The sequence below is a fragment of the Papio anubis genome, chromosome 6 (genome assembly GCF_008728515.1).
Source record: "Papio anubis isolate 15944 chromosome 6, Panubis1.0, whole genome shotgun sequence".
NCBI classification, from domain to species: domain Eukaryota; kingdom Metazoa; phylum Chordata; class Mammalia; order Primates; family Cercopithecidae; genus Papio; species Papio anubis.
This window is the reverse complement of record NC_044981.1, coordinates 11,696,158-11,712,679: the sequence shown is the minus strand read 5'-3', so window position 1 is coordinate 11,712,679 and position 16,522 is coordinate 11,696,158. Positions and strand designations below refer to the sequence as shown.

General features: G+C 43.3%; 1 protein-coding gene across 4 annotated transcripts in view; it reads left to right on the top strand.

Moving 5' to 3' along the window:
* ADTRP (androgen dependent TFPI regulating protein) overlaps window positions 1-16,104 on the top strand; it is a 71,340-nt gene extending 55,236 nt beyond the window's left edge. For all 4 annotated transcript variants that reach the window (XM_031666912.1, XM_031666911.1, XM_009204447.4 and 1 more), the window contains 2 exons: window positions 6,333-6,484; window positions 15,108-16,104. In XM_031666912.1, coding sequence (XP_031522772.1) covers window positions 6,333-6,484; window positions 15,108-15,142 — 187 coding nt within the window. In that variant the 3' untranslated portion in view covers window positions 15,143-16,104. The remainder of the gene's footprint in view (window positions 1-6,332; window positions 6,485-15,107) is intronic.
* The last annotated feature ends 418 nt before the right edge of the window (window positions 16,105-16,522 follow it).

Below are 16,522 nucleotides of genomic sequence, written 5' to 3'. Positions count from 1 at the left end.
CTCCTGACCTCGTGATCCGCCCGTCTCGGCCTCCCAAAGTGCTGGGATTACAGGCTTGAGCCACCGCGCCCGGCCAGCATTGGAACTTTTAAGGCCCCCAAGTCAATTCTAATTTTCAGCCAAGATTGAGAATCACCTGCCTGGAGGAATTTGCATTCAGAAATTCAGACCTTGCAGTCTCAAGAAAGGTAGGGCTGAGGAGATGCAGCTAGTTGAACCCTCGTGGAGTGACAAGGTTGCTGGAAAGAGAGAGAAGAGAGGGAAGATAAATAAGTAAGAGGCAAACACCAGGGAAAGGCCCTCCTCTCAGGGACAGGAGGGAGAAGGAGCAGCAAAGGTAGCAAGGAATGACCAGGTGGTAGAAGGGCAGGAAGATAGAAAACCATGGGCCCTGAGGGTGGAGAGACTTCAAACTGGAAGGGGGTGTCTCAGGGAGGGGTCAGGCCACAGCTTTAAATGCCACGATGAGGTTGCCACCCCAATAACTCTCATCACTGCTGACATATCATCATCTAGGTAAACTATTTGACTAACACTCTAGCTCTACAGTTTCTCCTGACTCTTTCTATTTGATTTATTCTTCCTGGGCTGGAAAGATGTGACATGAGGGTTAACACCAAAAGAAAGAATTATATGCCCAAAGCCCACAAAACTCTGTTATCTGCTTATCTGCCACCCTCAGACGTCTGCATTTCCCTACTGATAAGATGCAGAAGTTATGAATTTCTTGATAACCATTTTAATCCTCTAAGATTTAGGATAAGGAGACCCTAAAAAATTAATTTTGGGTTGCCATTTGGTGCCCACCTGGTCCAACTCACAAAGGTTCACATAGCAGATGGCTCAGGAAGGATGTGAAATTGCTCTTTGAACTGAGGGACAATGTCATTGGCCTCTTCAAAGTATTAGTAAAAGTGAGATTAACCAAAACTTGAAAGGCCACTGGTATATTTCCAAATTTTCAGAGCCTGTGGTGGTCTTGGTGAGTCAGGCAACTGAGAGCTGTCCATAGCAGTGTCCTACAGAGCCACCCAACACAGCAATTCATTTCAAAATACAAAGAACCTGTTGCATTTTTGGGCACTTGGCAAATAAATGTGCATGACAGACACAGTCCCTGCCCCTGCAGAGCGTTCAAGCTAGTGAGAAAAACAATCAAATGAGTAACAAAGATAAGTTCCAGGGTGGAGGAAGCAACTGGCCTAAGCATTTAACTGAATCAGGGTTGGGGGAGAAAGCTTCGGGAAATCTTTTCTCGAGAAATAGACTTTTAAGCTGAGATTTGAAGCATGAGTAAGATTCAGCCAGACATAGGGTAAAGAGAAGCAGGTTCCAGGAAACAAAAAGGTCAGCAAAGACAACAGCAGGTGTGAAAGCCAAGAAACTGCAGAGCTCAGTTCATTCAAGAAACAAAGGGGTTCAATATGGAGGGACTGCAGATCTACGGATGGAGGGTGGGCACGGCCAGGCCAGGTCGGCTGGGGTAAGCAGCTAGGATCCTGGGATTCACTGCAGACAGGCAAGGGCTGTGGACAGAGACTGCTTTAAGAAAGATTACCGGATTATTGGTGGCTTGCAGTAGGGGAAGTGGGTTGAAAGGAGCAAGAAAGCCTAGTTGGTAGACAGTGACAGAAACCCAGATGGAATGAAGGAGGCTGAAGGAAGATTGTGAAATGGGGGGACTGAGGAAACATTTATAAGGAAGTTTAGTATAGATATGATTTCATGGGCTCAAATGTGGGGGCAAGATTGAAGGGAGGGCTGACATTGACTGAAATAGAAGACGTGTTGAATGCAAAGTTTCCTCCCTCCCTCCCTCCCTCCTCCCTCCTTCCCTCCTTCTCTCCTTCCCTCCCTCCCTCCCTTCCTTCCTGCCTTCCTTTCTTTCTTCTTCGTTCCCCTCTCTCTTCCCACCTTCCCCTCATATTCAGGCAAGCCATAAAGAAGTGATGTCAACTAACAGTGTGACTCTGTCCTCACTCATGCCTCTCTGCTGAGTACCCTTGGTAAATTACTGTCATCTTGCCTCATACTCTGTATCTCTGTTACTTTCCCACTATCAGGTACCACACCTATAACTTTCCTTGCACTTTCTCTATGAAAGTACACAATTCATTAGCTTACGTCGGGAACTTTCCTTTACAAGCCTTATGCTGAAGGAAACAAACATGAAGTAAACAGGCATTTTCCAAGCCTCTGGAGGGATGTCCTTATTTATAGACTATCTTACATAAATGTGCATGGGAATTTAGAAGCTCTAACTTCAAGTATATAAAGTAAACAAAGTGAACTAAGTGATGCAACTTGTTTGGAGTATATTCAGAACTCCTCACTGACTCCAAACTCCTAGCCCTATCTACTTGAAACTATTTATTTTCTATGCCATATACCTTCTTTGTCCTGCCATGAGAAGTCGCCATGCAGGTAAGAATCACTGTGGGTATCCTGTAATGCATCCATGGAATGCATATCTTAAAGAATTCTAGGCCAGGCGCAGTGGCTCACACTTGTAATCCCAGCACTTTGGGAGGCCAAGGCGGGCGGATCACAAGATCAGGAGTTTGAGACTATCCTGACCAACATGGTGAAAGCCTGTCTCTACTAAAAATACAAAAATTAGCTGGGCATGGTGGCACATGCCTGTAATCCCAGCTACTCAGGAGGGCAAGGCAGGAGAATCACTTGAACCCAGGAAGTGGTGGGCAAGGCAGGAGAATACTTGAACCCAGGAAGCGGTGGTTGCAGTGAGCGAGATTGCACCACTGCACTCCAGCCTGAGGGACAGAGCGAGACTCCGTCTAAAAAAAAAAAAGAATTCTAATATTAGTAATAATGATGATAATTATTGTTTGTTCTAGTCACCTCATTCTCAATCTGGGAGGAACATCCAGACAAGTTTGGGAAAGCAGAGTGATACCAGCAGGGCCCAGGCGAGGAACTCAATGCCAACCCTACATTTATATGACCCTAAAATTGACACCTCCCTAGATACATTTAAATTGTGGTAAAAGGTACACAACATTTACAATTTTAACCATTTTAAGTGATTTACCATTTTGATCATTTTTAAGCTCTGTAGCATGTTGTACATTTACCTCGTTGTGCCTCCATCACCACCATCCATCTCCAGAACTTTTACATCTTCCCAAACTGAAAGTCTACCCGTTAAACAATAACTCCCTGGCTTAGTCCATTTTGTGTTCCTGTAAAAGAATTTCAGATATTGGGTAATTTATAAAGAAAAGAAGTTTATTTAGCTCATATTCTGAGAAGTTCAAGGGCATGGCTCTGGCTCCTGGTAAGGGCATCACTGCTGCCTCACAATGTGGCGGAGACAGTCAAAGGGGAAATGGACATGTGTGAAAAGGGCAAAACCTGAGGGGCATCCTAGATTTATAACAAGCCATTCTCATGGAAAAAATCCATTTCTAGAGCTTACTGTCACAAGAACAGCATCAAACCATTCTCAGGAGATCCATCCTCATGACCCAAACACCTCCCACTAGGCTCCCACTCCCGACACCAACACACACAGGACCAAATTTCAACATGAATTGCGGTAGGAACAAACAAACCATATTGAAACCATTGCATTCCCCACTGCCTCCTCCCCCAACCACATGGCAAGCACCATTCTACTTTCTCCCTCTATGAATTTGACCTTCTAGGTTTCTCATGTAAATGGAATTATGCAGTATTTGTCTTTTTACAACTGGTTTATTTCACTTAGCATAAAATGTCTTCAAAGTTGATCCGTGTGGTAGAATGCATCAGAATTTTCTTCATTCTTAATGCCTATGTATAGGCCACATTTTATGTATCCATTCATCTATCAGTGGGTAGCTTCCACTTTTAGGCTATTGTGAATAATGCTGCTATAAACATGGGTGTACAAATGTCTCTTCAGATCCTTGTTTTCAATTCTTTTTTTTCTTTTTTGAGACAGAGTCTCGCTCTGTTGCCCAGGCTGGAGTGGCTTGAGTGCAGTGGTGTGATCTCCGCTCACTGCAAGCTCTGCCTCCAGGTTCACACCATTCTCCTGCCTCAGCCTCCCAAGTAGCTGGGACTACAGGTTGCCCACCACCATGCCTGGCTAATTTTTTGTATATTTAGTAGAGACGGGGTTTCACCGTGTTAGCCATGTTTTCAGTTCTTTTGGGTGTGTACCCAGAAGTGGAATTGCTGGATCAGATGGTAATTCTATTTTAATTTTCGGGGGAACCACCATATAGTTTTCCAAGGCAGATGTACCATCTTCCATTCCTACCAACAATGAACAAGAGTTCCAATTTCTCTCTGTCCTTACTAACACTTGTTATCTTGTCTTTTTTTAAAAAAAAAATATAGTATCCATCCCAATGAGTGTAAGACAATATCTCACTGTCATTTTGATTTGCATTTCTTCTAGTTATTAGTGATGTTGAACATTCTTTCATGCATTTGTTGGCCTTTCATGTATCTTCTCTGTAAAATGTCTATTCAAGTCCTTTGTCCATTTTTAATTGGGTTATTTGGGTTTGTTGTTATTGTTGAGTTACAGGAATATTTTATATATTTTGGATATTAACCCCTTATTAGAAATATTGTTTCCCATTCCATGGATTGCCTTTTCACACTGTTTATTGCGTCCTTTGATGCACAGAGATAATCCCTTAAATTTTACACCCTAGGGCCTCTCTTGCTTCACCCTACTCCTGGCCCGGAATATAGCCCTTGTCTCTTCCACAAAACATTTCACAAACTTCTAGTATTTGAAATGACAGAGATCACCCTTGGGTTTCTGAAAGTTTAAGCACAGAATTTCATTCTTCCATCTGAATTCCTTTGATAACACGGGAGATTCAAATTTAAAAGTTGTTTTTGAAGCATAACCCGGCCTATCCTAATTGTTACAAGAGATCGGCAGCTTCAAAGAAGGTTTTCTGAGAGCACTCCCATTGTGCCATCCCTCAGTGGAGATGGAAGCTTTTGAACTCTTGTCAAATATTACAATATGCCAAGCACTGTTCTGTATCCTTTACATGTGTTAACTCCTGCAATCCTTACAACAGCCTTAGAAGGTGTATGCTATTTGGATCTTCACTTTACACGTTGAGGGGATGGGGACAGAAAGGTTGATGAAATTGCTGGAGGTAACATAGCTACTAGGTGGCAGAGCTAGGATTTGAATCACAGAAGCCCGGTTCCAGATTCTGTGCTCCTAACCAATGAGGAACTGTAGCTGATGCATCAGCTTCCCCACATTTAATTTTTAAAAGTTATTTCAGACTTTGGCACCTTCCAGTGCAGTTGGTTTCCAGCAAACTGCATTTTTAGGCTTCACTTAGACATCATGGCTCTTCTCCTAGCATTTCTTTTTCTTCTCTTGGCTTCCAGAAATGACTTACAGCCTATCCTCACATAAGCAAGATCTGAGTCTCCCTGCAAATCCATGCATTCCTGCTTAACACTCTATTTATGACTATATGCATCAGTGAAAATCAGGGCCAACAGTTAAATCCTAGGCATGTTGTATTAGGGCAATAACGCTCCATCTCTGCTCCCTCATCCCAGCAGACTTGGAGAGCTAATGGAAAGCTGCACCCGATTCTTAGATCCAAAAAAGCAAACCCCACTTCTCTGGCTCAGAGCCAGCAAAATGAATTCCTTAATAGCAGGTTTGATGTCTCAGAAGGCCATACCTCTCAGGGAAAGGGATCATTCATGTTCCCACATACTCCCTTTAGCTAACAATGTGTTCTATGTTCTCGCTCTCTTTTTTTTTCTTTTTTTTTGAGACGAAGTTTCACTCTTGTCCCCCAGGCTGAAGTGCAGTGGCATGATCTTGGCTCACTGCAACCTCTTCCTCCCAGGTTCAAGTGATTCTCCTGCCTCAGCCTCCCAAGCAGCTGGGACTACAGGCCCGAGCCACCATGCCCAGTTAATTTTTTGTATTTTTAGTAGAGACAGGGTTTCATCATGTTGGCCAGGCTTGTCTTGAACTCCTGACTTCAGGTGATCCACTTGTCTCAGCCTCCCCAAGTGCTCGGATTACAGGTGGGAGCCACAGTGCCCAACCCTATGTTCTCTTCTATTTTTTCACCAATGTTGACTGTTAATGGGTTAGGTAAAACGACCCAGCCCAGCCCATCAAACAGCATGTCTTATGGAATCAAGTTGATTTACCCAGAAAAGCCTCACTTAGGTTTGTGGGAATACTACAGCTGTTGACAAATGTCCCTGATATGGATTCTTTTCCCCTGCCTAGGTTCCAGTACCTCATTGATCCTGATGAGAAAATGGCTTGTTTTTCTCCTCCTGCTCTAATCACCATGACTTCTTATTTCCTGCAGGATCCTGTGGCTCTACTTTGAGACAGGTACCTGGGTGTATCCTGTGTTTGCCAAACTCAGCCTCGTGGGTCTAGCAGCTTTCTTCTCTCTCAGCCACATCTTCATCGCCAGCATCTACCTACTTGGAGAGAAGCTCAACCACTGGAAATGGGGTCAGTGTATTTCTTTCTTAGCTACAGATGCGCTTCTTCCGTGCCCGCATCTCCACTTCGCCTGGAAACAGAAAGAAAAACTAACCCCAAACAGAAGCAATGATGCTTACTATCTTTGTCCAAAGGACTCAGACAGGTTGTGCCAAGGCAGGCAAGAGGACAGCCTTGGGGGTGGGGTACTCTTTTAAAGGACCTCATCAAAGGATCTCCTCTCCTCCCCCAAACAATGCATCATTTAACTTTAAAGCTGAAAATAATCTTCTTTAGAAAGCCCGGGACCTAGAGAACAAGGTATTACCATCCCTAGCATGAATAAATAAAATGAGGGGTCTCCCCCTAATCCAAGTGAGGGTTCCAGGGACACAAGCTTTGAAAATGTCAAGATTTCATTCTGAAGGAAGTAAGTCCAGATAGTCCTCTCAGCTCCTCCCACCTCAGCAGTGCCTCATTAGGCTGCTCCTCAGCCTTCCATAAGACATTTACCAGATGAAATCACATTCTAGACTTGAGACTGAAACCCTCATTCAGACAGAGTCTTCAGCAATGCGAATATGTCAGTAAGGTAAACTTTCTCATTATAGGTGGGTAGAATCCTGTTGCTTCTTCCTAAGGAAAAAAAAAAAATCATCTTAGTTACTTTTAAAATGGAAGATTTCATTCTCCTTCCTGCTTCCTCTCTCCCCACCCCACCCCAGAATATTTTTTTATTGTTGGAAAAGTAACTACCAGAAAGTCAGGCTGCAAAACACCCATGACTTATTTCCCTACCCCAGGAGAAGCGCAGGAACTCTACCCTGATTCTGTATATAAGGAAGGCAAAGAGTCACACCCAATCCCCCACATCACTCGCCCACATGCCATTCTGTTCTATCAAAATAGAGATGGCAGAAGTGCCATCTTCCGCCCAATCTATGAACTGGTGTGAAAACATAAGCCCGTGTATGCAAAAAAACCTGACAGTTTCAGAAGGTTCAGTACCAGAGTGTGTGTTTCTGAGAGGAAGCTGAGACCCTGGAGAAATAAGCATGCAACTTGGATGTATCACGTGTTTTCTACTCTTGGAGAATTTGACTAGTTTAAGAAACTCTCAAGGGCAAAATTCTCTTTGAAAGCAAACACTTAAAAAAATGGAATACTAAAAATTACTTCCCAATCAGGATTCCAAATCACAGAAAATTATCGCCAAAAAAAAAAAAAATGTGTTGACATTTCAGATGTGTTGACATATAATTCTAACTAGTTTTGGCTCCTTGAAGTTCTGGGTAAAGATTTCTGATGCCTTCCCCAAATCTCTCTCTCTCTATATATATATATATATTTAAAGAAGCTTTAAGATATTAGAAGTACAGAGAAAAACTTGATTACTTAGAGCTTAGAGAACAACAACTTTTAAAATCAATTGTTCAATAATGTATTGAGTTCAATAATGTATTGAGTTAATTTTTAAATTGTTACTCTATGGTGAATTTTAAACATCCATTGAACTAAAAAACAAAATTATCATCATATTTGTTATTATTGAAATTACTATTCTCAACACAAAGTGCTTAACAAGCCTCATTGTTTAAGGACTGCATCCAATTTTTAACTATAATTAAGTCCCAATAAATAGATAAGCCGGCATCAACATATAGTCCCTCAATTACCTCCTGTGCATGCAAGTTTTCACGTAAGTGAAAGAGACAATTGTAAATGACTGTGCTCATCTCTCGAGCTCTTTCTAGATTTTTAACTTTTTAAAGAAGAGAATGAGTAAAAGGTCCTATTTAACATCAGAATAAGATCATAAATGTATTAAATCTTGAACAGATCTTTATTAATTATGAATGATTTAATAAGAATTAAAAGAAAAATTAGATTTGTTAAAGTTGCAATGCAGTGAACACTTTTACATTGCTGAAAGCTAAACAACCTATGTGAACACATTTCCCCATGTCCTATTCTACTGGAAACACTTTAAGGCTTTCCTCAATTTACTGAAGAAAATCCACACCCTTGGAATGACACACAAGGGCCTCTGTGACCCAGTCCCTGCTTTGGCTTTTGCTCTTCTATATTTGTGCCCCAGTGGCACCAAACTGCTGGTTTTCCCTCCACATTGATGTTGTTTCTTATGTCCATGGGATTCTGTGTCTCCTATCCTTCAGTCTTTGCCTGGCTCATAGTCATTCATTTCAACACTCACCTCTTCCAGGAAGCCTTCCCTGGTCAGCCCAGGTTGGACTTCGTGTCCTTCCCAGTGCATCCCCCTTTATCTCCCAATCACTAGACTTACCACTTTATCATGACTGCTTTAGGGATTTGTTTTTCCACTAGACCTCAGGTGTCTTACGGATTAGGGATACGTCTTGTTCATCTTAAAATTCCTCATTTCCGTTAGCTTTCTCATTGCATCAGTCCGTGCAGACAATAGGATATCCGAGGACTTTTTTCCCTAGGTGTAAAGTAGAACTTTTTGCAAAGGTGTTCTGGAGATGGCAGATAAGGAGTGACTCTAATGACTGTAGAGTATTGGGCGGGGAGTTTAAGGAGTATAGGAGGGTGACGACAAGGTGTACCAGTTAGAGAGTTGTTGAAGACATGCATGTTAGGGCAGAAAGTATTAAACAAGGGAAAGAGCACTGGAGTAGGAATCAAGAAAGCCAGGGTATGTCCCTTACCTGGCCGCAAACCAACCATGTATCCTATGGCGATGCACTTCAATTCCTCCGTGATCAGGCAGCCTCTAAGTAGAGTGGCCACCAAGCCCAGGAGGCCTGAGATGGTCCCTGTCTGTGCCTGCTGGGCCAGTGTTCATAAGGTTTGATGTCATCTTGGCTTGGGCACTCCGCTGTCTGGTTCCCCTACCTGGGAGCCTTTCTCCAGATCTTCAGTTCTGGAAACTTACAGATAGCCACATATTCTGTCCAAAGCTAGAGCTAAGCTCTGTTTTCTCTCCTTCCACAGCCTGAGCCCCCTTCAGTGAGAGCAGAAATTCAAATGAATGCTTCAGGGAGGCAGTTGGGGGCTGTGGTTAGAAGAAAAGTTCTGGTGCCAAACTGCCTCAGTTTCTATCTTGGCCCTGCCACTTGTACCTGTGAGACTGAGTAAGTCACTAAAGGTCTCTGTGCCCCAGCTTTCTCTTGTCCTAGTGGAAATAATGCTGGTGACCTCCTCCTGGGCTCACGGAGAACCTCAGATGACTTGCCGAGCATCTAGCGCCTACAGCAGGACCTGGCATACAGCGTTAGTCACTGCTGCTGGTCATCTTATTCTCCCTCATTCTCCCCTTCGAGTTGATGTATAAATTACCAGTTTCCCAGCTGAAAGTGAATAAAGCTAACAGCTACCTGACAGCAGATGGACAGAGATGAAGCACGTCCTCAGGTACTTACAGCGAATAGGAGGTCAGGCTATTGGAGGCTAGAATCTGTTGGAATCTCTGCTTCTGAAATCCTGAGACAGAATTGGAATCTCTGCTTCCAGTGGCCCAATTGAAAGTCACCAGCCAAGCACCATGTGGTCAAGAATATCAGGCGAAGTATCAGTCAAGAGTCATTCAATGTGACAGGATCTCTCCAGCAGTAGTTCTCTACCTTGGCTTTTTACATCACAGAAACACTAGGGGAGTTTGAAAAATAATAATTCTCAGGCCCACCTTAGACCAATTAGATCCATATCTCTAGAGATGGTGACTTGACATGGGTATTTTTTAAAGCTTCCCAGTTATTTTAACTTGCAATCAGGATCCAGAGCCGCTGTTACAGAGCATTGCTTCTCAAACCTGGGCCGCTGATTCTCATCAAAATGAGGATCTTGGGGAACCCGGAGATCTTGTTAAAGTGTGGATTCTGGTTTAGTGGATCTGGGGTGCAGTTTGAGATTCTGCCCTTCTAACGCATACTCCAGACATACCGATGCTGCTGGTGTGAGGACAAGACTCTATTACATCTCGGGACCCTGGTCTCCTCCCAGTGCAGATAATTCTGTCTACGGCATCCTTGTGCAGTGTGGTGCTGTCCTGAGTGGGCTGCTGGATTGAGAAGGGTGTTGGTGGTGATGGTCACAATAGCTGAATATCTACTCACTTTCTCCCTCCTCCTGTACCACATCAGTGGGTGAATATGGACAGGAGAGCAAGAAGGACAGCAATAGGAAACAATACTGAGAATCACATCTTAACTTGGAAAGTGTATGATGAGGTCCTCCCAGGGCGCGCAGTTACAGGGAACTGGCTTTGAGCATCAGGGAGGCAGGTGTTGTGGCCCACAGGAAGGTCCTTCAAGAACGCACTGAGGGTCAAGAAGCTCACAAGAGGTTCCGCAGGGCTCCCTGGCCTGACCTGTCACCATCTCCCTGCCCTGTGCTAGCCTTTCTGTGTCATGAGGCAGAGGGTTGGGCAAGCACAGAGTCAGTTACTGGGACCAGTCATCCCCCCAGAAAGATTCAATTTCTACTTTTTGGGAGGAGTTAGATGGAATGTTAACTTCAAACCATGATAGAAGCAGGCAGGAGAAGCTGTCTCTGGCAGGACATTGTGAGCTTGGCTCACCATGACTATGACTGAACACCCAGGCATGCCCGGGGCAGGTTCTTTTCCATATTGACTGGGGGCAAGAGGCAATCAGGACATCCTATCAAAGGCTCTCTTCTCTGCCCCTTACATGCTTCATTTTCTTTTTCTTTTTTTTTTTTTTCCTGGATGATTGATAGCACTCAAGGATGCTGACACCAGGACACAAGCCCCTTGGGAAGAGAAAATCATCCTACAAGAGATATGGGGCACAGAAAGGGGCTAAGCACCTTAGGCCCAAATGGCAGGGCCTCTGCTATGTGGGGGTGGTTGGAGAGACAGTCAGCTTACCCAGGGCCTGCGACCCCTCTCCCTATGCCCCTGATGGACACATGCCACCGGTCAGGCTGTCCTTTGTCAGGGCCCCTAAGACCATAGGTCCTTCTCATCCTAAGGACAGACTGTAAGCTGAAAATTCCAGCCTGGCTAAGTGGCGCTGGTATTGTGTCTTGGACAGAATGATATTGAAGCTTGCTTTTAATATTATTTGCCATATACCAGGTTTTTTAAAAGGGAGATTTTCTTGATGAAAGCTGCCTAGAGGCCATCTATCCCACCTCCTTGTTTTATTCACGAAGGAATTGGATGAGGTTTGTCTTATTAACTCTGCTTATTCCACAACAGAAGAATTTTATCATGCAATGACTCCACAGGTACTTTAAAGTATGGTCCCGCTGGGGCAGCATTTGGACAATGACAGAAAGTTATCTCCCTTTTGCCTTTCTTGTCCTAACTTCATTTCCCTAAACTCAAAAAGAGCCCGCTCTGGATTACCATTCCTCCCTCTTCCTCAGCCTGTTTCCCACAGGGGTTTCTCCAGCCAGCCCTCAGCTCCCTCTCCTCCCTGGACTTCTGCAGTGTGAACGTAGGATTATGAGTGCTCAGACCTCATTTCTCTAACACCTGCTAATCAAACTTCTTGCCCTTTTCTGAGTCAGGCCACTGAAAACCAGGCCAATGTTCTTCAAATTTTCAATTCCTGGCATTCATTTCTGTGGTTGTAGATACATAGGTGTAAATCTTTGGGAATAGTATGTTTTTATTTATCCTGAGTTCTAACTATTGGAATAATAAGGTATATAATTATATATGGTACCGACGGTGATGTTGATTGAAACAATAGTTTCTTGGCCATGCCTGCAGGAAATGTTCAGATCTTGCAAAGATGGAAGCTAGAATCTGTTGGAATCTCTGCTTCTGAAATACTGAGACACAGCTGGAATCTCTGCTTCCAGTGGCCTGATTGGAAGTCACCAGCCAAGCACCAAGTGGTCAAGAATATCAGGCGAAATATCAGGGTTATAAAAATATTTCTAGCCCTTGGTACTATCTGATAGAGGATAAAGGAATAAAACAAGTCAGGGTGAATCTAACTTACTGTCTGCCAACTAGGATACTTTTGACTGGGAAAAATGCTTCTCAATCAAGAAAATATTTATAATAAACATAATTTTCCAATTACAACTTAAAATCCATTTTGCGAATTTGGTTTGGGTAAGATATATGATCTATTATTAAGTCAACAGTTTCCTTATTTCCAGCTATGTATTATAGAAGCATGGTCAGAGGGCCAGGCACAGTGGCTCACACCTGTAATCCCAGCACTTTGGGAGGCCGAGGCGGGTGGATCACTTGAGCTCAGGAGTTCAAGAGCAGCCTGGATAACATGGTGAAACTCCGTCTCTACTAAAAATACAAAAAAAAAAAAAAAAAAAAAACTGGGTGTGGTGGCGCACATCTGTAGTCCTGGCTACTCGGGAGGCTAAGAGGTGGCAGAAATGCTTGAATCTGGGAAGTGGAGGTTGCAGTGAGCCGAGGTCACACCACTGCATTCCAGCCTGGTGACAGCAAGACCCTGTCTCAAAAAAAAAAAAAAAAAAAGCACCATCAGAGATAAATTCCAAAGACTTAAAGAAGCCTAGAAACTGCTTAGCTCTGTGAGAATTCAAGACTAAGGCCCCACTCGCCATTCCCAGCTGCTAGAAGCGAAAAGAAACATGATTTTTGCAATGTTCATGCCATGTGAGTCCCTACAGAATAAAATGACTTTGGGAGCACCACAGAGACCCATTTGGGGACAGTCCGTTCTCTCTAGCATGTGGATGGGTATGTGGGCATTTCTTAGTGTTCCTCCTAGCTACTTGGTTTTGGACAGCGGACTCTAATCCAATGGAAGGAGCCACCTGCTCTCCTCCCCCAGCAGAGCTTCACACCACCACGTCCGCTCCTGGCTGGCCTTTCTCCAAACCTTCGGGTTCTGTTGCGTTTCTTAAATGGAGAAGGGAGACTTCAGTCCTTGACACCTGGCGTGGAAGGACTGAGGTTATGATTACAGTTAGGCTTGAGGGCCTGAGGAATGGTAAACAACACGGATAAAAGAAAGTTTTAGGAACCCTCAGAGTGACTCCAGGGGGTAGAAATTTGAGAAGTTTATATTGACCAAGTTTATATTGTCCCTGTTGTATGTAAGCTGGTTATTTAATTGAAAAAGAATTCATTAAAGGCCCAGAGTATACTCTACAGAAAGAGGGGGTACTGTGCTTGTACTTATAGACCTAATGTAGAGAAGGGAAGGCCTAATTAGGGAGGAGAGAATTCACATCAAAAATGGAAAATAAGGCCGAGTGTGGTGGCTCTTGCCTGTAATCCTAGCACTCTGGGAGGCTGAGATGGGGGGATCTCTCGTGGTGAGGCCAGGAGTTCAAGATCATCCTGAGCAACATAGCGAAACCTTGTATCTAATAAAAAAGCAAAACAAAAAACAAACAAACAAAAAAAGCTGGGCATGGTGATGTGTACCTATAGTCCCAACTAGTCAGGAGACTGAGGTTGGAGGACTCCAGCCCAGGAGTTCAAGGCCGCAGTGAGCTGAGATTATGCCACCGTATTCCAGCCTGGGCAAAGACTTTGTCTCAAAAAAAAAAGGAAAAAGAAAAAAAAAGAAAAACAGAAGAGAAAAAAGTAGACCCACCAATGAAAACAATGTGAAACCCATAAAGCTTGATAAACAATAAGACTTGGCTGATGACTGGGGTAGTCTAGATTGATGAGAAGCAGATGAAGAAGAGAGAGTTTTGATCTTGAAAATCTTGCATGAGATGAATACAAGGATAGCTATGAGGACTGCGTGATCAAGAGGTGGCCATCCTAGGAAATCAGTGTGATTAAGGGGCCACAAACAGGACTTCAAAAGTCACCAGTCACGATAGCCTTTAAGAAGTGGAGTTCCAGCAGAATGGAATTAGTATAAGGTATCTAGTGTTTACTGTTAAGGATAGAATTGATGAAGGTGGCAAGGTCTGAAGGGTGAACTGTGGAATTAGGAGCATGGATTTGCTACAGGAATATCAAGCCAGAACTACCAGGGCTCTAAGTTCTGGAATGGAGAAGTTTTTAAAGTAGGATTGATAGTATTTGGCAACAAGCGCAAAGGATAATGAGCTAATGAAATTTCATAAATTGCAGAGCTTACACAAAGATTTATGATCATTAAATATGGAGTACCAACTTGTTGGCTGAATAGAAGTCATTCTACAAATCTAATGCTATAATTTCAGTAGAATAATGCCCCTCTAATGAGCTTACTCAGACCTAATCCATATGCCAGTACTTTTCCACCAGGCTGATGAATTCATTTGCTAAGAGGTCACAGAATGACCCCAATTAGGTGAACATCCACCCTTCTATTTCCTCTCTAATTTGATGTGGTCTCTTCATCTCCATCTGCAAAGTCTCAAAGTTTGCTGATGGATTGTGTGTAGCCTGCAAACACTCACGCAGAACCACAGCAATATGCTTCCTCTTAGCTATGCAGAGCACCTGAAGGCAAGCAGCATCATGGGTGCCTGGCTAACTGTGAACCCGGCACGGAGGGAGGATGGCAGAGTTGTTCTCTGCCCCTGTCGTCATGGCAGCTATTTTTCATAACTCCCTAAACTGTATCTTGTCGCCTTGGGAAAAGTGTGTTCGACTTTCCACTGCCCCAAATCAGAGTGAATCTTTACCCACAGCAAAAATACCCATTAGGGAAAGCCTGAAGCCTGAGGTCTGTCTCTGTTCTTGTTTGTACAGGTGACATGAGGCAGCCACGGAAGAAGAGGAAGTGATTGCACACCGTTTTCCAAGAACCAAGAAGGAAGAAAACACAAGAGATTTTTCTCATCTTTTTTTTTTTTTTTTTTTTTTCTGATGGAGGGAGGTGGTGGAGCCACAGAGGAAATCAGGAGGGACAGAGAGTGATACTTAAATTTAATAAGAGGTTCGTGAAGGGAGCTTAACTTGAGAACTCTTGGTTTTTTGAAAGGTTGATTGCACATGCCAAAAACAACTCCTGCCATCTCAGAATTGATGACCTTTGACCTTCACGGAGGATGGTCTCTGGTTAAAACCTGGCCAAAGAAACTCACATAAACTTGGTGTTAGAGAACATCTAGAGAGAGAGAGAGAGGAACTTAGAGTCATTTAAACTCTTCAGTTTACAGAGGAGGATGCTGAGGACCTAGATGAGAAGTTATCTGCACAAGGCAAAAGGGTTACTTAGTGTCAGAACCAGGGCAATGGCTTTTGTCTCCCGGATCTCCTAGCTACCAGTCCTGGGCCTTTTTTTTTTTTTTTTTTTTTTAATAATACCAATTTTCCTTTAAAAAACCAAGCATTTCAGTAAGCTAGTTATTTTCGTGGATTGCTCATCCATTTTTTTTCAATGATCTAAAAATGTAGGGTGATGGCTACTACTGAAGTTGTCTGTCTACTTGGGATAATAGCAAATTAATTGGAGATAATGGGAAAGTAAGTTATAAAAAATACTGGGAAATCTGTTTCTCTTCTAAGCAAGCATTCAGGGCAGGTATTAGTGACATTGTCAAAACCTCTTCCATTTGATCATTGATTAATTCATCAAATAAATGGTGTATTAATACTTTTACTTGCAGAAGAATCTGGATGGGAAGTGATAGAATTATGAGAGCTGTTGAGATTGCTTTGCTACAAAGCACTTTTCTGAATGAGTGTGTGTTTTAACAAAGCTGATTTTCAGATGCTTAACAAGGATTCATGATCCCTCCTGTGATTTTCCTAGTGTTATTTTCCTGGCACAAATGGCAAATGTCTATTGGTGGGTAAACATATTTGAGTCTACTAGTATGTCACTAGGCTTATATGGGTTGGGGTGTGGATACTGAAGAAAATTGCACTTGGACTTCCCAACCTAACATTATATAGGAAAAATTTGGTAAAAATGAGCAAGAGTGGTCTTGAAGGGTTACAGATGAGGACAGAATATCTCAGGGAGGAAGGCAGCCCAAGGGAAGACCAGGACAGGCACCAAGAAACCTGCTTAATCCCCACTTCTTTTTCTACTGCTCTGTTAATATGGGCCTCGAGTCTTTTCCAGATGGAGCTGGGAATACCACCTCTTTCCCCATATCTACTGCAGCCTCTTCACTGCTCCAAGCACCTGGTCTCAGCAGGAGCTCAGAAGCAGTTGC